Raw genomic sequence first — 25,475 nt, forward strand, 5'->3', positions numbered from 1 at the left:
ACAGGGAGAGGCTGCTTGAGACCTCGTGTGGCTATTTTCATCTAGAAGTGAGAACTGCTGCGGAAGACCCAGCACCCCACCAGAGCACAGGAACCCAGGCACAGCAGAGAAGCAGTTCCTGTAGGTGGGGCACAGGCTGGGGATAGGCTGCTGTAAAACTTCTCGATGCCTGGGCGAGGGAGGATGCGAGAGCATTAAGCACAGTTCCCTCAGTCTTATGGGGGGGAAGCTACAGACCAGGGAAGTCTGGGGTCCCCCAAGGTCACAGGTCACATGGAGAGAATGAGATGGAAGCCTCAGGCCTCCTGCTTTTCTGCTCCACTTTACACATGGGTTAGTGACAATGTATAAGGAAAAAGGAGGAGACGATGCCAGTGATCAGGGGCCCTTCTAGGGGAAAGCATCCAGACCCACTCACGGCTTCTGTCCGGCAGTGGGCCCCAAGTGGCAGAGAGGAGCCCTTCCCACATGGACGGCAGCCCAAAGACAGGTGTGAGCTATACTTCTCATGGCTGCAGAGCACACTGACACACAAGCAGGCAGGCAGCTCACGTGGCCAGGTGCTCAGCCCAGAGCCTGGGGCTCTGATGGGTGACCCCCGGCTCCAGTGCAGCTGTCAGGACCCACTGACACAATTGAAGAAGCCGATATCTCTCTCAGACCTAGAGCGTGCAGGCCCCGCAAGGCGCTCAGAGGGCCACAGTGGGCACTCCTGCGGTGGAGACCTGGACCTTGTCCTGGGCTCAGTCCACCCCCTTTAACAGCCCAGGTGGTTATGCTACAGGCAGTGGTTCTCACAGTGTGGGCCTGGGACCACAGCTGTAGCATCAACCGGGAACTTGCGGGAAGTGCAGCCCCCCACGCCCCCTAAACTCCCCTACAGAGCTGGGAGAGGACCCAGCAGATGTGTGTCTTCACAAGTCCTCTAGGCCATTCAGACCATCACCGCACAGTTTAATTTGAAGTTAGACAACCAGAGACCAATCCCAAAGTCTCTGCATTCCAGCAGGATGACCTGAAACAAGGGACAGATCCGAATGTCAGCAAGGTGGTGGAGCAGTTTTCAGCTGTCCTTCCCCCCACAGAACATCGACTCAGACGATCACCCCTGACAAGAAGAGAAGAGATCAATGGAATTAAGAGCTGGTCTTTTAAAAAGATAAACAGGGGCCAGCCCGGTGGCATAGTGGTTGAGTTCTCGTGCTCCTGCTTCAGCAGAGCAGGGTTCACAGGTTCAGATCCCAGGTGCAGACTGATGTACCGCTTGTCAAGCCATGCTGTGGCGGCGTCCCATATAAAGTAGAGGAGGATGTGCATGGATGTTAGCCCATGGCCAGTCTTCCTCAGCAAAAAGAGGAGGATTGGCAACAGATGTTAACTCAGGGCTAATCTTCCTCACACACACAAAAAAAGATAAACGAAATTGACAAATCTTTAGCTAGATTAAGAAAAAGAGAGATAAGGCTCAAGTAAATAAAATCAGAAATGAAAGAGGAGACATTACAACTGACACCGCAGAAATACAAAGGATCATAAGAGACCACTATGAACAATTAATTATACACCAACAAATTGGACAACCTAGAAGAAATGGATAAACTCCTAGGACATAAAACCCATCAAGAATTAATCATAAAGAAACAATCTGTCTTGTTTTTGCTTTTTTTTATGTGTGAGGAAGATTAGCCATGAGCTAACATCTGTTGCCAATCCTCCTCTTTCCATTTTGCTTGAGGAAGATTATCGCTGAGCTAACATCTGTGCCACTCTTCCTCTATTTTGTATGTGGGACCCTGCCACAGCATGGCTTGACAAGTGGTGTGTAGATCCCCGCCTGGGATCCAAACCTATTAACCCCAGGCCACGGAAGCAGACCGTGCAAATTTAACCACTACGCCACCGGGCCTGCCCCAAGAAACAGACAATCTGAACAGACCCATAACGAGTAAGGAGATTGAATCAGTAATAAAAAACCTCCCAACAGACAAAAGCCTTGGACCTCATGGCTTCCCTGGTGAATTCCACCAAACATTTAAAGAACTAAAGCCAATCCTTCTCAAACTCCTCCAAAAAGTGCAGACACACTTCCTAACTCCTTTTACAAGGTCAATGTATGACCTTTTTAATGTATTATTGTATGCAATTTGCTAGTATTTTGTTGAGAATTTTTGCATCAATGTTCATCAGTGATATTGGCCTGTAATTTTCTTTTTTTGTGTGGTCCTTGTCTGCTTTGGTATCAGGGTAATGTTGGATTCACAGAATGAGTTAGGAAGCTTCCCCTCCTCTTTAATTTTTTGGAGGAGTTTGAGAAGGATAGGTATTAAGTCTTCTTTGAATGTTTGGTAGAATTCACCAGGGAAGCCATCTGGTCCTGGACTTTTATTTTTGGGGATGTTTTTTATTACTGTTTCGATCTCCTTACTGGTGATCGGTCTATTCAAATTCTCTATTTCTCCTTGATTTAGAAGGTTGTATGATTCTAAGAATTTATCCATTTCTTCTAGATTATCCAGTTTGTTGACATATAGCTTTTCATAGCATTTTCTTATAATCTTTTGTATTTCTGAGGTGTCTGTTGTAATTTCTCCTCTTTCATTTCTTTTTTTTTTTTTTTTTAAAGATTTTATTTATTTTATTTTTTCCCCCCAAAGCCCCAGTAGATAGTTGTATGTCATAGCTGCACATCCTTCTAGTTGCTGTACGTGGGACTCGGCCTCAGGATGGACGGAGAAGCAGTGCCTCAATGCGCACCCGGGATCCGAACCCGGGCCACCAGCATTGCAGCGCGCGCACTTAACCACCAAGCCACAGGGCCGGCCCTCCTCTTTCATTTCTGATTTTAATTATTTGAGCCTTCTCTCTTTTTTTCTTAGTGAGTCTAGCTAAAGGTTTGTCAATTTTGTTTATCTTTTCAAAGAACCAGTTCTTGCTTTCATTAATTTTTTCTATTTTTTTTTTTTTTAGTCTCTATTTCATTTATTTCTGCTCGATTTTTATTATTTCCCTCCTTCTACTGATTTGGGGCTTTGTTTGTTCTTCTTTTTCCAGTTCCTTTAGGGGCACACTGTTAGATTGCTTATTTGAGATTTTTCTTATTTGTTGAGATAGGCCTGCATTGCTATAAACTTCCCTCTTAGAACCACTTTTCCCATAAATTTTGGCATGTCATATTTTCATTTTCATTTGTCTCCAGGTATTTTTTGATTTCTTCTTTGATTTCTTCGTTGACCCAATCATTGTTCTGCAAACCATATATCTGATAAGGGGTTAATCTCCAAAATATATAAAGAACTCATACATCTCAACAACAAAAAAACTAACAATCCAATTAAAAAACGGGCAAAAGACCTGAACAGACATTTCTCCAAAGAAGATATACAGATGGCCAACAGACACATGAAAAGATGTTCAACATCATTAACTGTCAGGGAAATGCAAATCAAAACTACAATGAGATATCACCTCACGCCCATCAGAATGGCTATAATTAACAAGACAGGAAACAAGTGTTGGAAAGGATGTGGAGAGAAGGGAACTCTCATACACTGCTGCTGGGAGTGAAAACTGGTGCAGCCACTATGGAAAACAGTACAGAGATTCCTCAAAAAATTAAGGGTAGAACTACCATATGATCCAGCTATTCCACTGCTGGGTATTTATCCAGAGAACATAAAAACACCAATGCGTAAAGATACATGCACCCCTGTGTTCATTGCAGCATTATTCACAATAGCCAAGACTTGGAAGCAACCTAAGTGCCCATCAAGGGATGAATGGATGAAGAAGATGTGGTATATATACACAATGGAATACTACTCAGCCATAAGAAACGATGAAATCTAGCCATTTCTGACAACATGGATGGACATTGAGGGTATTAAGCGAAATAAGTCAGAGGGAGAAGGTCAAATACTGTATGATCTCATTCATAAGTAGAAGATAAAAACAACAAACAATCACATAGAGACAGAGATTGGATTGGTGGTTACCAGAAGAGAAGGCGGCAGGGGGCAGGGAGGAGGGCAAAAGGGATGATTAGGCACATGTGTGTGGTGATGAGTTGTAATTAGTATTTTGGTGGTGAACATGATGTAATCTATGCAGAAACAGAAGTATAATGATGTACACCTGAAATTTATACAATGTTATAAAACAATGTTATCACAACAACAACAACAACAACAACAACAAAAACGCATCCTAATCAGAAAGGAAGAAGTAAAACTCTCTCTTTTTGCAGATGACATGATCTTAGATATAGAAAATCCTAACGATTCCACCAAAAGCTATTGGAATAAATGAATTAAGTAAAGTTACAAGATATAAAATCAACATAAAAAATAAGTTGCATTTCTATACACTAACAATGAACTATCTGAAAAAGAAAAGAATCCCAATTACAATAGCATCAAAAAACAATAAAAATACTTAGGAACAAATTTAACCAAAGAGATAAAAGATCTATATACTCAAAATTATAAGACATTGACAACAGAAATTGAAGATACAAATAAATGGAAAGACATTCCATGCTCATGGATTGGAAGAAGTAACATTGTTAACGTGTCCATATTACCCAAAGCAATCTACAGATTCAAAGCAATCCCTATCAAAATTCCAATGGCATTTTTTTGTGTGTGAGGAGATCAGCCCTGTGCTAACATCTGCCAATCCTCCTCTTTTTTTTGCTGAGGAAGACTGGCCCTGGGCTAACACCAGTGCCCATCTTCCTCCACTTTATATGGGATGCCGCCACAGCATGGCTTGAGAAGCAGTGTGTCGGTGTGCACCCGGGATCCGAACCGGCGAACCCTGGGCCGCCGCAGCGGAACGCACACACTTAACTGCTTGCGCTACCGGGCTGGCCCCACAATGGCATTTTTGACAGAAATAGAAAAAACAATCCCAAAATTTGTACGGAAGCACAAAAGACCTTGAATAGCTAAAAGAATCTTGAGCAAGAAGAACAAAGCTGGAGGCATCACGTTCCTGATTTCAAATTATATTACAAACTATAGAAATCAAAACAGTATAGTATTGGCATAAAAACAGACACATAGATGAATGTAACAGAATAGAGAGCCTAGAAATGAATCTACGCATACACAGTCAACTAATCTTTGACAGGGTGCCAAGGATACAGAGTGGGGGGAGAGGAGAGCCTCTTCAATAAGTGGTGATGGGAAAACTGGATAACCACATGCAAAAGAATGAAATTGGACCCTTATCTTACACCATACACAAAAATCAACTCAAAATAGATTAAAGACCTGAAACCATAAAACTCCTAGAAGAAACAGGTAAAAAGCTTCTTGACATTGGTCTTGGTGATGGTTTTTTAGATATGATACCAAAAGCACAGGCAACAAAAGCAAAAAATAAACTAAAAGTCTTCTGCACAGCAAAGGAAATCATCAAAAAAAAAAAAGGAAAAACAACCTACCAAATGGGAAAAAATACTTGCAAAGCATATATCTGACAAGGGATTAATAGCAAATATACATAAGGAACTCATAAAACTCAACAGCAAAAATAGAAATACCCAATTAAAAAATGGGCAAAGGACCTGAACAGAAACTTTTCCAGAGAATAATACAAATGGCCGACAGGTACATGAAAAGGTGCTCAGCATCAGTAGGCAGCAAGGGAATGCAATCAAAACCACAAGGAGATAATCACCTCACACCCGTTAGGGTGGGTATCATCAGAAAGACAACAGATAGCAAGCATTGGTGAGGATATGCTGTACACTGCTGGTGGGACTGTAAATTGGTGCAGCCACTATGGGAAACAGGATGGAGGTTTCTCAAAAAATTAAAGATAGAACTGATTCACATGATCTAGCAATTCCACTTCTGGGAATATATCCAAAGGAAATAAAATCACTGTCTCAAAAAGATATCTGCACTCCCATGTTCACGGCAGCATTATTCACAATAGCCAAGACATGGAAAGAACCTAAGTGTCTGTCAATGGATGAATGGATAAACAAGATGTGGTGTATATATACATATAATGGAATATTATTCAACCTTAAACAAGTAGATCCTGTAATTTGTGACAACATGGATGAACCTAGAGGATATTATGCTAAGTGAAACACGCCAGACACAGAAGGACAAATACTGCATGACCTCACTTACATGTGGAATATAAAAAAGTGGAACTCATCAAAACAAGGTGGTTGCCAGGGGCCAGGGTGGGGTGGGGAGAAGAAAAGGGGGCGAGGTTAGTCAAAGGGGACGGACTTCAGTTATAAAGTGTATAAGATCTGGAGACCTAATGTACCACGGCTACAGTTAATAATAATTTATTATATACTAGAAACACGCTAAGAGAGCAGATCTTACATGCTCTCACACAAAAAGAACAATGTGAGGTGATGGGTGTGTTGATTAGCTGGATTGTGATAATGATTTCACTGTGTATACAAATATCAAAACACCACATTGTACACCTTAAGCATATACAACTTGTATTTTTCAATCACACATCAGTAAAGCTGGTAGGACAATGACTGGACCTCTACAAGCTTTAACCACCTCACCTCCCAGAGAATCATCCACCCCATCTATAAAATGGGTATGTAATTCACACCTCCTGGAGCTGTTGTGAGAATTAAACCAAAAACAGCACGTGAAGAATCTGGCACAACACAACAGCTCAATAAACAGAAGCCACTGTTTTCTGCTGAAAACCAGCCTTTTGGCTCTGACCTCCTATGCAGACGCCTCTGTCCTGAGTTTGGGAGCTGGTGCTGAGAGCAGGGTAACCTGTGCCATGTCTCTGCACGTTCAGACACCATGTTCAACCGCAGAGGATTCCCACGCCTGGGTTTCTGGAGTTGTTTTCTTCCCGTTAACTTCCTTCCTTTTTCCATTTCTCTTTAATATATTGCTTATCTTGTAACTCTGTCTCAAGACTCTTCATCTTGTTTTATCTGTGTGTTTTACAGGAGAGTCATCTCAAGTTCACTATATGAAGGGAGCAGTAAATACATACATTTGTGAGAAAGAAAGAAACTGGATCTGGTGAATGACCTACGTTTCAAAAGTTGATGTTCTTCCTGAAGCCAAGCTACCCATGCAAGGAGGCGAGAATAGAAACTGCCTTGTCTGAGCCCTCACACGAGTAACAGGGGGAGAGGGAGATGGATGCATGGTGATGCCCATTCTCCCCTGAGTTGGAAGTCGGAAATTATTTCAGATCCACTGTAACCCAAAATTGGGACTGTCCACATACCTCCATGCAGCCAGCAGCACTATAATCTGTTTTAATTAAATAAATTGGAAAAACAAATCAGATTGATATGTTCAATCAAGGTGGCATGTGCTGCATATTTATAGCTCCGTCGACAGAGGGGGATTCGTGACATACGCTACCAACTTCTGCAGCCGCTTTATTAAATGGAATAAATAAAATCCATGCAAATTGGCACAAACTTCACCAGAGACAGGCTACTGGGGTTCTCCCAGTCTCAACACTTCCAGTTTGTTTTAATGAAATGTTTTTGCCAGAATCAAAACATGTTCCCCATTAGAACTGACTGATTAAGCTAAATGGGTGAAATGTAATGACTCTGAAAGAAGCCGATGAGCTTCTCAAACTACCCGTGCCCACCCCTGTGCTCCCTCCCCTTCCCGTCAGTGAACAGGGAGGTCGGGGGAGCCACCCTCTCCCCGCACCTGCACCTGCGTGAGGGCGCCTGCAGGGCAGCACACTGAGTGCTCAACAGGCCCCGTGGGGCCCAGTGCCGGTCAACCTGGCCGAGAGCTCACAGCGCTGAGGGTGAGGGCAAGGCCAGGCCCTGGGCAGTCGTGGTGGCTCTCACATCAGGCAGCAGGGTCCTGGGGGTCCCAGAAAGAGAGGGGATAGAACAGGGGTCTGACAACTACAGTCTGCGTCCAAATCCAGCCCCCTACCTACTTTGCCAATTAAGTTTTATTGGCACACAGCAAACCCACCGTTTACAGATGGCCACAGCCACTTTCCAGCTACAACTGCAGAGCTGAGGGGTTGGGACCGAGACCATGTGGCCGCACAGCCCGCAGTATTGACTGTCTGGCCCTTTACAGACAAAGTCTGCTGACCCCTGAGTGAGAAGAAACAGGAGCTTGGGGAGAGGACTCGGGTGGAGACAGAGGCCAAGGCGGAGACAAGATATAAAGAGACAGACATGAAGAGAGAACAGAAAGAAAATAAGGATGCTAAGGGACAGAGACTGGAAACGAAGGAAAAGAGAAATTAGTGGAGGTGGGGAGAGGCAGAGAGAAGTACCCCCAACGCCCATCAGGCACACTCTGACCCCCCCAACACGGCTAATGACATCCTCTCCCTCTCAACGTCCTCCGGACCCTGCCTTCTAGACCAGCCATGATACATCAGGCGGGCGAGGGAGGCAAATGTCCTCGTTACTTGAGTTAATCCATCTCCGTAATCAGGCCCGGTGGGCTGTGGGGGCGTTTTCCCAGCATGCACCTCGCTGACCCCCCGTAGCTCTTTAGGAAGGCTGAACAAAACGGGCAGCCTTGGGGCTCACCAGGGAGCGACCGGTGCTCTGCTGCTCCTCCTGAGCCAGCGTGAGCCCCCCAAACGGTGCTTGCCTCTCGGCCGAATGATGGATGAGCTATCTGGGAGGTAGGAAGGAACCCTTAGCCATCGAGTTCTATGAAGTTACGTAACTCTTTACTGTGTGTCAACAGATGATGCTCAGTGAACAAACTTCTGACAGGCAGCTCAAAGCTGCTTTTAAAGCTTTCCAAGTGTGGGTAGCTCTGTCTCTGATACGTAAAATGTTACTGTTTAATGAAACAAGACTAGGAAAACCTGCCCTCCCAAAGCCTGGAAAGTCCAGAGTCCAGGGTCCAGGGTCCAGCGTGGGGCTGCTGTGACCTAGAGGTTGAGGTCAAAACCTGAGGTGTCTCCAAGCTGGTTCCCTTCCTTGGGGCCTCACAACTGAACCAGCAAGCAGCAGCACAGGCACCTGCTTCTGCCCACGTCCCGCGTGGCCCAGGAGGAGGGCCTCCCTGCCCATTAAGGGTCCCCCTTGGAGCAGGAAGGCAGAGCCGAGGTGGCAGCCCCTGGCCTGGCAGGTCTGGTGGGCCGTGCAGCAGCAGCTGAGGGGGCCAAGCCTGGTGAGTAGGGGGAGCGGCAGGGCCTGGGCAGACAGGGGCTCAGGCTCCTCTCTGGAGCCCAGTCCCCACAGCTGAGAGAATCAGCAGTCCAGGATGGGCCTGGGGAAGTCGACTGAGCAGCAGGCTGTGCCACGGTCAAGTCAGAAAGACGGGTCTCAGCTCCGCCCTCCTCCATCTGGGCCTCAGTTTCCTCAACTGCAAAGTGCAGACGACAACCCCTGCCCTCAAGCAGGGCGGGGCGGGGCAGGGCAGGGGAGGGGAGACGCGTCCAGCACTGCAGCTCAGTGCCCGTAGGTCAGCAGCACCAGGCGAATGGCAAACATCCCCCCGCTATCATTATCAGAGGATTAGCACATAGGTGCCAATCTGAGAGGGTCTGGAAGGCTGCTCAGAGCCTCAGAGGGGTGAAACGGGGTTCAGAGGCCCAGGGTGCCCAGTGTCTGAGCTGCCCCACAGTGGGCAGCATTGACCCAGAGGCCTGTCCCCACAAAAGGGTCAGTCTGGAGATGGGAAGAGGGTCTGGGCCAGGGATCCCCAGGCTGCCAGAGTAGGTGCTCAGTAAACATGAATCGAGAGAACGAATCCCCCTGCTCCTCCATGCACCGCCTCCCCCACCCGCACGTTCACACTCCCGCCCGCCCGCCCGCCCGCCATCAACGGATCTACTCGAGCCACTCGGATGTGCACAACAACTCCTAGCTCGACGGGGAAATTGCTGGGACTGAAGGTCAGTCAGGCCAGCATTCCAGGTTTTGGTGTTTTGCCTTAAAGCAAGGTTCTGCCACCCCCTCCTGGAATCTCCATGAGCCTCCCGAACCTGGAAGAAGGGCTGGCAAACTGCAAACAGAGCAGACTTAGACCCCAGCCCCAGGCCCAGCAGAGTGGCACTTCATCCTTCTCTCCTCACCTCCCGATTCCCAAGGAACCTCCACATCAAATGACCCATCTGCCACCTTGCTGGGGGTTCCTGTCTACAGTCTTTCCCTCTGCCTTAACCAAGAACCCCGAAATGCCTCCAGGTGCTCTCCTCCTCTTGGTCTACAGAGAGAATGACAGTCCCCACGATGGCCAAACCTCCACCCACCCACCCTCACTTTGGGGGCACAGGATGCCCACCAAGCCTGTTGTAGTAAAGAGATGGAGGCCAGTCACAGAAGGTGACAGCAGGAGAGGCGGGACTTGCCCCAGGTCCTCTGACCAGCTCCTTGCTCCTTCCACACGTGCCGACCGGGTCTCACGGCTGGCGTAACTGGCCTGGAATGCTGTCGGCGCTGCAGCTCTGGGCACGGCGGGCACTGCGACCTTTACATCCACTTCATCTGGAGCTCGTCCCAGCTCTTTCCCAAGCCCAAGACCTCCCCACCCCTCTCCAAATCCCTTCCTTTTGTTTGCTAAAGGGTTTAGTTCCTAAAGTTAGAGCCACGTTCTCCCTAACTCAGACCTCCTCCTGGGATGACGAGCATCCATGCTGAGGAGAATGGGGTGGCCCCAGGGCCACAGGAGAGCAAGGAAGCGCTCCCAGGTACTTGCTGTGTGCCTGAGTGGTGTTAGGCAAGAGAGAAGATCCTGATCGAGGGTGGACCCTTCCTTTTAAGGGCTGCACATTTTCCAAGATGCTCACGGAGCCACCTCAGAACCCAGGTGAGAATGGCCACGACGCTAAACGCGAGGTGGCCCCCTGACAACCTTGCTGGGAGCCTCCAGGGAGCTCAGTCAGCCAGTGACGCGATGCTGGGGCCGCTGGCTGTAATGCACAGGGACAAGGTGAGTACTTCATGCAAGTTCTCAATTTAAAAAGGTATCACCCTCCAGAAACTGTAGAGAAAAGCCTTCTGCTACCCATGTGCTTCCCCATACATGTCACTTCTGTCACATTTCAAGTGTTTGGGAGAAACCCCTTAGGGCCCAGCCAGCGATGCAGGCTGCCCACACTTGAGCTGTCAGAGACCTGGTCCCACTCCTCATTCAGCGACTACACAGCATGTGGCAGTGTGAGTGACCTTACCTCTCTACAAGGACAATGTACATCACCGAAAAAGGGACGAGAGCAGAGCTCTTGGAAAAGCTAAAAGCCCCCACGTGGGCCCTCAAACTCCACGCCCTGTCCTTACCCAATAACCAACCCTGAGAGCCAAGGCTCACTCTCCCCAGTGCGGCCAGCACATAACTGACTCATCAGGCACTGGGTCCTCCTTGTGGAAGGATCACTGCGGATCCCACATGGGGCAGGCATCCACACCCAGCCCACCCAGGAACCCTCGTCCTCAGCTGTACCCGGCACTGTCCCCTCCAGGGGGTGCTCCCTGACCTCCCATGGAGGCAGCTTCTCTCCAGCCAAGCTCCTTTACTCGCTCTGGGCAAACGGCACGCACAGCCCCTGCATGTGGCCGTCCAGTCCCGCTGACTCCTTAGTGCGCTGGGAGCTCCCAGGGCCTGGGGCCTTCCTGAACATAGGGCCTATGCACAGGGGTGCCAGATATAGACCGAATCAGAGGATGACTAGGGGCGGGGGGTAGGAAGGAAGACCAGGGGAGAGTGGAGGGGAAAGGGAAGAGGAGGACAGAGGAGAGAGGAAATGACCTCCTCCCCGCACAGGTTTCGAGAGAGGGGTGGGAAGGAGACGAGAAGGGGTCTTGGGTCTTGGCAATGAGCAACAGCCCCAACCCCACCTGGCCTGGACTTGGGAGCAGGAAGGGCCAGCTTTGTCTGCTGCCACCTGGTGGAGGCCTGGAGGCATACAGCTCTCAACACCAAGTGGACCTGGGCCTATGGGCAGAACCGGGCGGGGGGGCCAGGCGTGACCCCCAGGGCACACTGAATCCAACCACTGCCTCCACCTTCCAGAGGGGGTGGGGCTGCCAACTCCCAACACCCAAAGGCTGTCAGCTTCTCTCCACCTGCCTGCTGATGCTCCCAAAAGACCAGAGAAGAGTGACCAGCTGGCCAGGCCCAGAAAGGCCTGGCTGCTACCTCCCTAGGCTTGGATCCTCCCCAAGACAGCAGCTCAGGCCCAGGTGGGGCCCTCATGGGAGTTAAATGGGGCCTGTTGAGCAGGACAGGGTGCAGAAGGCATGCAGGAAAGGACCAGACGGCCAGAAACACACAGCCCTGCTCCACAAACCCCAGAGAGCAAGAGTCACAGGCCCCTGGTCCCAGGACAGCTTTGCAGGGAGGGCCGGGGCCTCAGTTCCAGCAGCTGGGAAGATGAGCATAGCCAGAGTCTAAAGCACTGAGAGTGGGCCCCGGGGGTAACCCCCAGCCATCAGACAGAGGATTTGAGGGAGCAGGAGCTCTGGGCAGGGGTCTCTATCCCAATGAAGATCTGGGGTCATTGTCGCCTGAGGGGAGGACAGGAAGCCAGCAAAAAGGGCTGGCCTGCTTCTGGAGGGCCCATGTCCAGGAGAAAACAGGGCAGGGACAGGAGCCCCAACGTGGATGGGGTGAAGGCGGCTACTAGGGCCGGGGAGCAGCTCCTCACCCTTCCTCTGCCCGGTACCTCCTGCCCTGTGTTGGGACCGGCCGTGTGAGCTTCCACGGCAATGATCACAACAGAGGAGCAGACAGTCATGGTGGCGAAGCTGGCTGAGCCTGTGGCATCTCCACCTCCCTGAATTCTCTCCTGACTCTAGGAGGTACACAGGAAGGCTGGGTGACCACCTGCTGCACTGCTGACCACGGAAACGGGAGAAGTCAGGGACTTTCTCTGTTGACACTGGGACAGTCTTGGGCAGGCCGGACGAGTTGGTCCCCCTGCAGGCAGGACTCAAGAAGGGGAAGACAGGGAGGAGAGAGGAAGCCGGTGCCAGTCTGCCAGAAGCCTTTGCCCTTGCGAGGTGGGGGAGGGCTGAGCCCGTGCTGTGAGCCTCAGGGCTGTGGGCCAGATGTGCAGGCCCCACAAGATAAGGGAGGGCGACCATGCTGGTCCATCAGTTCTGAGGTCACTGACGGCCCCTCATCACCCGACATACAAGAAACCCAAACATATGGCACTGGAGGTGCCACAACTGTCAGCCTCATAATGAACTGATTAGCGTGCATATGGCGCACAGACAGGAGGAATCTCTCACTGTAAAAAATGCCAGGGACGACTGAAGGTGTCAAAGAGGCTTCCCTGCAAATCTCTCTTCATTAATGCTTCATAGGGAACCAAAAGTGTTGTAATGAAATGGCTATTAGTGCACCTATATTTATGATGATTTGCTTGGTGCAGCATGGAGTTGACATCTAAGATCAGGACTGAAGGTCTGCGTGCAGCAGCACCTATCGCAGCCCCTGTGGGCCCCCTTTCCTGGCCACGGGACCGGAGCACGAAGCCGCGTGGTGAAGGCGGGCAGGCAGGTGGACAGCCGGCTGCACTCACCTCCATCTCCGAGCTGTGGGCGTGCACCTTCTGCACCATGTCCTCCGCCTCGCGCATGCGCCGCGTCAGTTGGGGCGAGTACTCGGCCGGGGTCAGCTCACTATCGTAGGACCCCAGGATGGCACGCATGCCATCCCGCTCCTGTGGACACAGAGGACAGGTGGTGAGGCCCAGGGTGGTGACGTGACACCAGAGAAACGCATGTGAGGGAAGACGCCACACAGAGACAGGAGCAGGAGTGTGGGCTTGGGATCAAGTTCAAGTGGCATGCCAGCAGGTAGGGGGTCCCTCACATGGCTCCTCAAAGAGCTGAGGCTGAACGCTTAGCAGCATCTAATTTACGATGTCAACAGAGCCCAGTGAGACCAAGACAAGGCCTCAGCTGCTCTGGAGTAGCAGCCCGAGCACGGCCAATGCCCAGCGAGCCTGCGGCCCCATCTTTGGTCTGGGCGCTCTCCCTGACCACTGGTCTCAAGCTACAGCAGTTGTAGAGACCTGCAATGGTCACAGAACCCACAGACCAGCGGCGTGTGCACCCCTCCCTGAGTCTGCTGTGTCCCCCATGTCCTGGGTCAATATAATTCTTGAGTTCCATCAAACAGGCCCAGGAAAACATCAATGGGATGAGGCCAGGAAGTAGGTTTGAGGAAAGATCCATCTAAGCTCCCTGAAAGGTCCCAGGATCCCCATTGAAACAGCTCTGGCCTCAACAAGCTCCTCGTCTTCTCACAGAGCTCATGGAACCCTGAGCCCCAACCCTAGGCTGCAGCATGTCACCCAGCACCAGCCACATCGGCACCCTTCCTCCGTGTTTTGGGCAAAAGCTGGTGCCGGGTAACAGTGCAGCTCAGGTTTTGTGGGATGACACACTGACCACACAGCGTCAGGACAAAGTCTTGGAGCCATACAGAATCACTGCTCAGGGGTGCCCTGCTAGAAAGGCTTATTAAGGCTGACAGCGTGAGCCAGGAAGTCAGGGGCCCTAGGAGAGATGGGTGGCTCCTCCTGAGCCAGGACTGGAAGATCCCTTCCTAAGATGCTCACCAAGGGAGAAAGTTCTCCACAAGGCCAGCAGGAAGAAGGCCTGTAGAGACCAAGGTGTCCCTGGGTCCAGGAACTAAGCTGCTCTGACAGGCCTGCATAAAAGGCACCCAGCACCAGGAAAGGAGCCTCTGACTCCCCAAGGGCTGCCCACCACCATTTCTCCCTACCCCAACTGTGGGCCTAAAACCACAGGACTGGACTCTTCCAGCCCCAGACCCCGAGTATGGACGGAGGAGACCTTGTCCCTAACAGATCCCAGGAGTGAGCTGGAGGCCAGCACCTGCCCTCCTCCTGCCCCACACTCCTCCCACCTACTGTCACGGACAGACACCCACCATGAGCTGCACAGTAGAGAAGATTCACCCCCACAGAAAGCCCAGGTTTCCTAGAGCACCGCTTCTCACACCCCCGTGCATAGGAACATCCTGGGGGGCTTGTTAAATGTTGACTTGGATTCAGCAGGTCTGGGGGGGCAGGCCTGAGAGTCTGCATTTCTAAAAGGCGCCCAGAGACGTCAATGCTTCTGGTGTGTGGGCCACACTGGGGAGCAAGATACAGAGCTCAGTGACCTGTGCCTGGGGACAGCATGGCCCAGGAAGAAGAGGGTCAGCTGAGGCCAGTGCTCTCATCCCAGAGCCTTCGTTCCCTGATGAACGAGGTGGGTAATCAGCCGATCTCAAAGGACGGCTGTGAGGATCAATACCATTATGGATGAAGCATCTGGCGCACACAATAATCCAACGACAGCAGAACGATCTTATCCACATCAGCAAACGCACCTCCAGTATTCACGGCACATCCCTTTCCAGCACACACATTCTGGGACAGCTGCTGGAGAAAGGTCAGTCCAGCCCTGGCACAGCCTCACTTTGCGACCCGGCTAGGTGCCCCCTCCCAGCTCCCAGCTCCACAGGACAGGGCATCCAGGTGAGCTGCAGGGTCAGCCCGCACCAGCACTGGCTCAAAGGCAAATTCATGGACCTGAAACAGACAGGGGGAGCGAGACCCCAGGGAACGCCCCTCAGGTGTTGGGGACAAGGTCCTCCTCCACTTGGCGTTCTTTTGCTTGGTGCTTCCATGAGCTGAGGCCTGACTATGCCACGTGGAGAGACCGTCCCAACTGCCCCGCTACCCGAGCATCGACACCATCCACCCACCCCCACCCAGGCCCTTCCTTCTCAGGTGAGACTGAAGGAAGACCGGGGAGGGTGGGCTTCCACGACCCTCTGCGTCCTCCCCAGAGAGCCGATCGGGCCCTCGGCTGCTGTGCTTGGTACTTCCCGTGCTCACAAGCCTGACTCGGCCATCGCCCCAGCATGGACTTCATAATTAGCTGATGACAAAAAATTCAATAACTGAGAAATTAAAGTTACAAATCCAACTGGAACTGGTCACATATCCGTGGAAAAATTTGTTTCCACAGGAAGGTTTATCGAGTGTCATAATTTTATTGAAATCCTATATCTTCCCATTGACTTTTATGGTTCCGAGCTGGTTACCAGAGTTATCATCACCAGAGCACCGATGCCACACAAGGGCGGGGAGGGGGACTTCCTTTCACAAACAAGCTGTAATTGTTTCCTTTATTGACCAATAAATCTCCAAAATGCTGCCTTTCACCACGGTTCTCTTCCATCACATCTCCAGGCTAGCAACACTGGCAAAGAGGAAAATGCAAAATTGAAAGTTTGTTGTTTGTACCTTTTAAAGAAATTGTTTTGTCATTAGTAGTAAAACAGCGAGGACTGTGCTGGTTTGATTTGAAAACGACTTTTTAATGACTGATTCCACTTGCAGTAAAGTTCGTTTCATTTCCACTTGAGCAAATGCCGGCGATTAATCGCTGCGTGAACAGGCGCCCAGCCTGTGCACAGAAGCCCCACACAAGGCGAGTGTCCACTGAGCGCCTCTCCTCGGTGCAGAACAGTCCTCTCTACAGGCAATCACACTTGCTTGTCACGTAATTAACGGCAACAGGAAGAGCATGGAAACAATGTCTCATGTACGAATAAGTGAACCAAGGACTGTGGGGCAGGGGTGGGGCGGCCGACGGAAGGGCCCCCCGACCACAGGCCTGGCCACATGGGGCTGCACACCCAGAGGAGTGCAGAAGAGCCGAGGGCCACACTCAGACCCTGCTCCACATGCACCAGCCCCAGCCTCGGTCTGCAAATGAGACAGCCCCACTCTCCCCACAGCTGAAGCATTTAGGGTAACATTTACTGACCCTCCGGCACACAGGCCTCAAGGAGATGGACCAGATGGAGAAAGTCCCACTCTGCCCTGCAGACGGAGCCTCCTGGCTGGCGCTGGACAGGCCCAGTTGGGCGGCAGAGCATCTGTACACATCCTACGGACCAGCGCCCAGTGTACCCATCGCTCCCGGTCCCCGGGCCACCACCTGCACACAGGGGGTTCAAGACAACGCCCGACTTGGGGACGAGGGTAGGGCCACTCCCTGGAGTAGGCAGCAGGGAGTCCAGCCTTGGGCCTCTCCGGATGGGCCGACAGGATGCCAAGACACACAGTTCAAGACACTCTCTCTTCCTGTCAGTCCTCCTGCCCCACCTCCTGAGCAGCTCTAAGCTCTGCAGGCTTGTAGGTGCGATCGGGCCAGTACCAAGGACAGGATAGGCTCTTCTGGAAGCTTGAATATACTCTGTAAGAGCCCAGAACCTGAGGATGGCAGAGAAGAAAGAGATTTTGGCAAATAAATGCTTTCTTCTTTTATGGAAATCAGGGAGTGGAGTGCCTCAGTGGTGCTGGGAAGTGGTGGGGAAAGAGACAACATAAAAAGCTGGGAAAGAGTCAAGATCAAGTCCAGGCCACAGCTTTCTGGAAAGGAAACTAAGGTGCAGAGGTGCACAGTCGCTTGTCTGAAGCGCCATAGGGAGGATGGGTACTGGCCGGCCAATGACCAGGAAGAGGGCAAACCCTGCAGCCCCAGGCCCACCTGGGCAGCACGAGCATGGACTCCGTGGGCAAGCGGATGACTGTCCCTGAACACACACATGCACAGCAACAAACAGGACGAGGCAGGAACCGTGCCCACTCCAGCTCCCCCAGATCCAGGGGGTGTGTGGGTGCTGAGTCCTGGCAGGGAGAAGGCTGGGCTCAGGGAGTCGGGGGAGGCCAGAAGGGGGCACCAAGGCTGATGACAGCCCAGGGACACAGAGGCGGTGCGGTGCAGTCTGATCAAGGACCCCCTCACATCTAACCCATCAGCAAACACTGCCAATTACATCCACAGGGAACATGCCTCGCCCCAACTCCCCACGCAGCAATCACCTGGGTGGGACTGGTCAGAAGCACAGGCTCCGGGGCCCACCCAGGCCTGCAGCTCCCATGATGATTGATTTGGGAAGCCCTGTCCTCAACAACAGCAAAGGACACCCTGCCTCCCGTCTGTCCCTCAAAGATGCTGAGCCCACCCTGGCCTCAGAGCCTCAGTTTGACTGACCCCTTGGTGTGGAAACTTCTTCCCCGGAACAGGTCTGGTTCTTCTCCGCCTTCAGGTCCAGCCCCACCAGCCATACTACCCAGCACACCTCACTGCACACACCCCTGCTTGTCTGCATCTTGGTCTTCTCTTCTGCAACTCCAGCCCCAGGAGGGAGGAACCTGGACGTCTTACTCACGACTCGTCTCCCAGGCCTGACATAGCTCTAGGTTGACAGGGGGACTCAGTGATGGGGGCAGGGGGATTTTCTCCTGTATCAGGCTATAAGCTCTTGAAAGGCTGTGACTTATAGGCAGGGAGGGAGGATCCTCCTGCACATGTGGTTTGATGTCAGCCCTTTCTGCAGCCATGGGAAAAGGTTCATGTAACTCCAGAATCCGATGGCTCTGGGTGAAGAGGCAAAGCTGTGGACAGGGAGAACAATGTTCTAGAACTATAAAGAGGATGAGAAAACCCAGATGGGTAACAGAATAAATTGAAGAGGCAAGAACACAGAAAGATGGAGGCTTCTAGCTAAAAGTGTGTATGTGTGTGTGTGAATGTGCATGTGCATGAGTATGTGCATGTGTGCACGTGTGTGTAATAACTTCACCACACCAAGTTCTCGATATTCCTGCTCACTAGAAGGTGGCAGGCACAGGGCGGGGTGCTTCTCGATGCTTCTGACCCTAACAGGCCCGATCCTCCTGCCACTGGCAGAAGAGACCCTCTGGGGAGCCCCTGCTGGTGTGAGGGGTCTCCCAGGAGCACTCAGTGCATCCACACAGGCTGCCAGAACCTCCAGCTACCCTGGAACCTGCTTCATTCATTCATTGGTTCATACTCTCAATAACCCTCTGCTCTAGTAATGCTAGGCTTGGGAGGGGGTGGGGCTGCAGGGAAGATGGGCAGAGGTGAAATGCAGGCTCCACACAGGGGCCCACAGACCAGGCCTGTAGGCTCCTGAGCGCTGGGGAAGGCATGCAGACACCGGAGGTCCTCAGAGGGAAGGCTGTGGGCACCACAGGTCCCAGAGGCTTTAGGAAGGCCTGGGCTTCCTGGCTGGGCGCAGTTGGGGAAGGGCCCTGGGCACTCCAGTCAGAGGGCACAGCATGAGCAGCCCCCAGAGAGCCTTGCAGGAGACGAAGAGATGATGAGCATGTTCACAATCAGCAGGTCCTCCAAGGGCGGGTAATTAACCCTGAGCTTTGAAGTGCAGCCCCAAAGATGCTGATAAATACCACAGGACAGAGACACGCATCCCATGCAGAGGCTGAAGAGGCACACATGGGGACAGGGGTGTCCCCTGGGCAGTGGGGGTACTTCTGCACACGCCACTATGACAGCAGAGGAGCAGGCCTGGCCCCCCTCTGGCCTGCCCTCCTGCTGGGTGTATATGAGGTACCACCTCATGGCACAGCGTCCTTCTCCAGGAAAAATCTGAAGCCTCAAGCCTTGGGCGTTGGTGTGGGAGGGGGCCGTGGAGAGAAGAGCAGGGAGGCCACGAAGACAAGGATGCAGAGCCACAGACCCCAGGGCCAGCGCAGGGAGGGCCACAGCCTAGAGAAGATGTAGAGCCCACAAGGAGAGCGCCCAGATGAGAGCTTGGACCCTGAAGGAGGCCAGCCCCCCAAAGGAGCACAAATGAGGGAGGAGGACCGGCCCTGCAGCCTCTAGCCCTACCTGGCCCAAATCCTTGCTTCACACTGACTAGCTGTGTGACCTCAGGAAAAATAACTGGCCTCTCTGAGCCTCAGGATGCTCAACTGTGAAAATGGAGAGAGCAAAGGAACCCTGGGGTCACTGCGAAGTTTGAACACAGCACTGCACATAAAGCGCGTCAGTGCAGAGGCTGGTGCTCGCCGGCTGTTCCGTGGATATTAGTGTCCATGGCTGTCACTGTGGTTCTCATGACCATTCTGTTATTTCTTCTACTATGACAACTACGACAACCACGCCTGCTTGGGACAATGGCCAGGACAGTCAGCAAGCAGGACAGGGAAAGGCCAGCCCCTCCTGCTGCCCAGCACACCCCCATTTCGGAAGCCTCCTGCCCAGTGAGGCAGGTGGGCACGCAGGGATCTACAAGCCCACTCCTGGGGGAAGAAGTGTGCGAGAGAGACGAAGGGTCTGCCCAAGGTCCCAGAGCTTGGTAGGGGCCCTCGCCTGCCTCGTGCCTCCTCAACCCAGGAGGTGGGCGGCACACGCAGTGCAAGGGGCCCCCTCCTAACAAACTCTCCACCCGCCTCCACTTTCAAGAAGAGCTGCAGGTGAACCCAGCTTCCGCGCATCCTCAGCTCCTCCAGAATGAAGCAGCAACCCTCACTTACCTTCATTTTCATGACGCCCACCTCCCAGCCTCCACTGCCAGAGCCGCTGGCCGGATTCACTCTCCTGGCCGCCCACTCAAACCTGGTGCCCATTCTGGAAGGACTCTGCGGGGGCCACTCAGCACGAGGGGAACATTCTCCGTGGGCACCTCCTCCCCGGCTCCTTCCACCCCACCATCCAACTCAACAAGTCTGTTACCTCCACTCAACTCAGTCACTCTGCGAAATTTTTTTTTTTTTTTAAGAAAATGAAATTTATGACTCTAAATAGCTACAAAGCCCTGTTCTAATGACCTCTCCCACCACACAGAGTCACCAAAAGAAATGGAAAGGGGGACCAGCCCAGTGGTGTAGTGCTTAAGTTCACGCACTCTGCTTCGGCAGCCCGGGGTTTGTGGGTTCAGATTCCAGGCGTGAACCAACACACCACTCATCAAGCCATGCTGTGATGCCATCCCAGGTACAAAAATAGAGGAAGACTGGCACAGATGCTAGCTCAGGAACAATTTTCCTCACCAAAAAAAAAAAAAAAAAAAAAAAAAAATGGAAAGAGATATAAGCAGAAATATGAAATCGCAGTCTCTGCTCCCGCCTGTGGTCTCAGCATCTTTGTTTTCTCTTGGCCGACCTTCCCCAGAGCCCTGCACCCATTCTTTCCTACATACCCACTCATCGGCCCAAGGGGTCATCTGCAGAGGTTCTGGCAGAGACCATCAGCCAAAACCAGCACCCTGCTCTAGAAGGAAGGAGCTCCACGAGGCAGGAGGCCAGCTGGGAATGCCAGGGTGAAAGCTGGCCTCCGTCTGAGCCTGGCCAGGTACTCGAGCCTGCTTCTGGGCCCAAATCCTGGCCAGTCACTTCCCAAATGAGTGGGGACAATGCAGAGATGTGCTGTGACTCCGGCTTCCTTGGACTCCACTGAGAATGAGGTCTGACAATAAAATGACAGTGACGAGCACTGAGAAGGTGTGGCTCTGGAGTCTGACAAAGGACTCAAATCCTGACTCTGCCACAAACCAGCTGTGCAGTTCTCGGCAAGTGACTTAACCTCTCTGAACTCAACCTTCTCATGCAAAATGGGGGCATGACCACCCCAAAGGTGGGTTAAAAGATGAACAAAGATTACTTAATAAACATGAGACAGCGCCTGAGGACAGGAGGCTGGGAAAATGGTCATTTGCAGTAGTGAGGGACACAGAGGCAGAGGGAGGACAGGGCCCTGCCCATGAGCTCTGCCTGTGCCTCCTTTCACGGGAGCACCTCCACCTCCCAAACGCTTGCTTTTCTCCTGGTCTATCCCTCTCTCCTCCTCCCCAGGCTCACTGGCCCTAAACACGTTAGTTATTTCCTCTCTGACACTGTCTCAGCCAAGGCTCACCAAGGTAAATGTGAACAGGTCACTCACACGGCATGGCGTTCTACACGTCACAGATCACTACTGCGTGTCATCTCGTCTGCTCTTCAGGACTCCGTCAGGCAGGCACAGAGCTGAGGAAAGCAGCTCATGGTGGTGGGACATGGAGCATGGCACGAGGGCAGGGCTCCCCGCCAGCGGCCAGCAGTCCCATTGTTTCCACGACAAGCCAAGGGACCGGGCATGGCTCCCCCCATCAGCTCTGCGATGGAATGGCCAGAGTGGCCAAGGCCTCCTCACCCCTCCTCACCAGGGCAATACTGACACCTACCTCTCTGAGTGGCCTGAAGATGACACCATGAGAGCACTGAGCCAACAGGCCAAGGCCAGCAGTTGCTGGTCCAAGGCCCCAACACAACCTGTGCTCCTGCCACCCAGCAGACCACCCATGCCAAGACCGTGGGGCCTCCTCCCTCGTCCCTCTGTCAATTCTAACCGCCCGTCCCTGTTGACGTGACCAGACAGCTTCAAAAGACCAGCACGTGGCCAGCACAGAGGCGTGAGGGGGATCCGCTGAGCTGACTGCCAAAGCCGCCCCCGGGATCAAGAGAGCCAGGAGGACGGCACAGGGACCCTCCCGGCCATGAGAGCGGTGCTGAGCTGACGAGAGGGCACAGTGGGTTCTCGGCGTCCTCCGCTGCCCAGGACTGGGAGTCTGGGCCCCATGGGAAGGAGGCCAACCCCAGAGGCTGTGGGTGCAGAGACTAAGGAAGGAGGCAGGCAACTTCAAGCTCCTTTAAAATAACAAGAAGCAGGAGAAACAGTCGCTGTCTGAGGACAGAGATAAAGTGAAAAAATGGTCTCATCACCTGGCATGTTCTGGAAAACTAACAGCATTTTAGAAAAATGAAATTGACTTTCTTTGGCTTGTATTTACTGATGCAGAAGCAACTCCAGAAGGAGGGACAATAGTGAAGGGAAGCGGCAGATGTGAGAAGTATAGCAACTCTGAGGGCAGCTCAGAGCCGCAAAACCACAGCTGGGCAGGCTCCTGGGGGCAGGCCCTCCATGGGGACCCGGGTGGTCTGCACCTCGGCCCTTGCCCCTCCCACCACCCTCTCCACCAGGAGCCCCGATTCCATCTCCCCAGGGGCAGGCTGACAGGTCTGGCTGGGCAGATGATGTCCACACTCCTTCCCGCTATCCAGGCCCATGATGGCCTGCCACTGCCCATGCTCCACAGCATCCTTGACTGCTCTCGCCACCTCTGGTCACAGCCTCCAGTCGTGCCACCCTCTCAAGAACAGCTCTGCTCACGGGACAGCCCTGCAAGGAAACGTGCAAAGGCTCCCTGCTGCCTCTTACCCTGTCTGGCCCTGGGGATCCACACCCACCTCCGCATCCTGCAGGTCAAGGACAAGAACATGACACCCAGGGACACTAGCACTTCTGCCCTCGACATATACCAGGACGTGGCCCTTGTAGCTTCCCCGACGGGTGCTCTGAACATTGGATGTCAGGAGAGAAGAGGACGCAGAAAGGAGGAAGGACATGGGAAAACACGCAAAGTCTGAAAAACTGCGAGGGGCACACAGCCTGCATAGCTGGCAGGGCCATGGGCTGGCATTCGAGATGTTTCTCTTCTACCTGACTCTGTTTCCTCCCTCTGCCTCCAGCCTGTACACTTTCTACTCCAATGCCAGGGAGATGGACCTGACCCAAAGTCCCCACATCACAGACAAAAGCACGCAACATGAGACCCTGAACGGGGCGGGAACACTGGGCTGGGAGGGTTTCCTGGGCCACCTCCATCCGGGCCTTTTCCTTCTGCGCGCACTGGGAGGTGTAAGCAAACAACGCCAAGGACTGCAGGCACAAGGAGTTTGGCTCACAGGGTCACAGGCTCTGCCTCTCCAGGTGCTGCCAAACTCCAACAGGGCACGGAGGTCAAAGGTGCTGTGCCGCGCTAGGCGACATCACCCTGACTCTAGCACCAGGACTCTAGCGCCGGGCACTCCCGAGCTCCCAAAGAACAGGTCTGTCCTACTCCACGGGCTCCACCGTGCAAGGCCCCGCAGACTGTCCCAACAACGGCCGCACCTCACAAGTGCCCCACCTCATGTTAACTGACCCAAAACCTCCCGGGCTTCCTGAGTCCAGGGGGAGAGACCAGCCCCGGAGCCCAAGGCAGGAGCTTCCCGCGGTGGACTGGAATCTGGTTTCCGATGGGTCCCTCACACAGGGTAGAAGACAAAAAAATCTGATCTTTGTTGGAAAAGCAGAACTTCAATGCAGGCATGAAATAAATTCCAAAGATAAAATGTGAAAGACCATAAGCTCATGGTAAAAAATCACAAAAAACAAATGAAAACAGACCAGCAAATACAAGAATTCAGAGAATTAAACCCACAGTATTTGGGTAAAGGAATAACCAGAAGCAGAATAGAAAATAAGTGTGCATGATATGTTTAGAACAGTAAAGAATGGGATTTAAATTATTAGTAAGAAACAATGTACCAAAGAAACAACAAGCATATTAAAAACAAACAAAAACAAAACAAGATACAAACTAAATAAAGTTAAACACGGTAAAAATAGAATAATTTAAAAATAAATTTTATAAGTAAAACAGCAATTTAGGTGTGGCTAAAGAGAGATTTAGTAAACTGAAAGATAAATCTAAAGAATAAACCAGAAACAAGAACAAAAGACAAAGAGACAGAAAATGTGAAATAAGAGGTTGAGAGATACACAGGGCAGGATGGGTTTCTCTCAAAATTACAGAAAAAGAGTAGAAAGGACAGGAGGGGCAACACTCAAGGAAATAATGGCGGAGAAACTTCCAGAATTGATAAAAGGAAATAAAGTCGATTGTTTACCAGCAACACAACTTCACTAGATAGAAGAACACAGGATGTATCTCAGGAGGAAGGAAAATGATCAGGGAGGGAAGGTTTGAGAAACAAGACAGAAAAATGAGTAAAGCAACTGACACGTGTGCTCCTCTACACAATCATGACTTCCTAAGATGGCAACACGTCTAAGTCACGGGGTGTGAGACAAGACAGAACTGAAGCAGCTCCTCACATGTTGATAAGGAATGAGCTGCGAGAAACACTGAAATATTTAAATACCTGCAAGATACACATAAGAAAGTCACAGAGAATGTGAAGGACAACAATAGTTTATTTTAAAAAGATGTGTGCGCACACAGTCTCTGGAAGCACAAACAAGAAACCTGGTTGCCTCCAGGTAGGTGAACAGTGCAGGTGGCGGGAGGACAGGCTAGGAAGTTGTACTTCTCACTGTGTACTCTTTTATAACTTTTCTATTTTGTAATATAGGTTATATGATCCATTGAATATATTACCTATTGAAAAATATACATTAAAATAGAAATTCAGAAAAAAAGATATAATTAAAATACAATAAAAGCAATTATGAAAAGCCTGGAGCCTTAACTTGTTCTAGAGGGGGGCGAGGATATCCTTAGCTATCCACTACATTAAATATACATGAAACCACTAAAAGAAGAGAAACAGAGAAAAAATGAGAGAGAGAAAAAAAGAAACGACATGAGAAAAAGTTCCAATAAATCCAAAAGAAGGCAAGAAAAGGAGAAAGTAACAAAAAAATGAGACTATAAAAAGTATTAAATAAGATGGAAGAAATTAAATGAAATAAATCAGAAGAATATAAACAAACTAAACTTTCCAATTACAAAACAAGGATGATCACACTGTACAAGAAAACACAAGCATCAGCTACAGTCTATTTACAGGAAACACAACCACAGAGAGACTCAAAGCAA

General features: G+C 51.3%; 1 protein-coding gene across 6 annotated transcripts in view; it reads right to left on the reverse strand.

The window, feature by feature from the left end:
• MAD1L1 (mitotic arrest deficient 1 like 1) overlaps positions 1–25,475 on the reverse strand; it is a 474,298-nt gene that overhangs the window by 201,801 nt on the left and 247,022 nt on the right. For 5 of the 6 annotated variants that reach the window (XM_087417465.1, XM_004440893.3, XM_087417468.1 and 2 more), the window contains one exon: positions 13,498–13,638. The exons of the other annotated variant lie outside the window; for it this stretch is intronic. In XM_087417465.1, the coding sequence (XP_087273591.1) occupies positions 13,498–13,638 (141 nt within the window). The remainder of the gene's footprint in view (positions 1–13,497; positions 13,639–25,475) is intronic. 6 annotated transcript variants of the gene reach the window in all.

Source organism: Ceratotherium simum, chromosome 26 (assembly GCF_057802395.1).
Source record: "Ceratotherium simum simum isolate JZ-2026a chromosome 26, ASM5780239v1, whole genome shotgun sequence".
Lineage (NCBI taxonomy): Eukaryota > Metazoa > Chordata > Mammalia > Perissodactyla > Rhinocerotidae > Ceratotherium > Ceratotherium simum.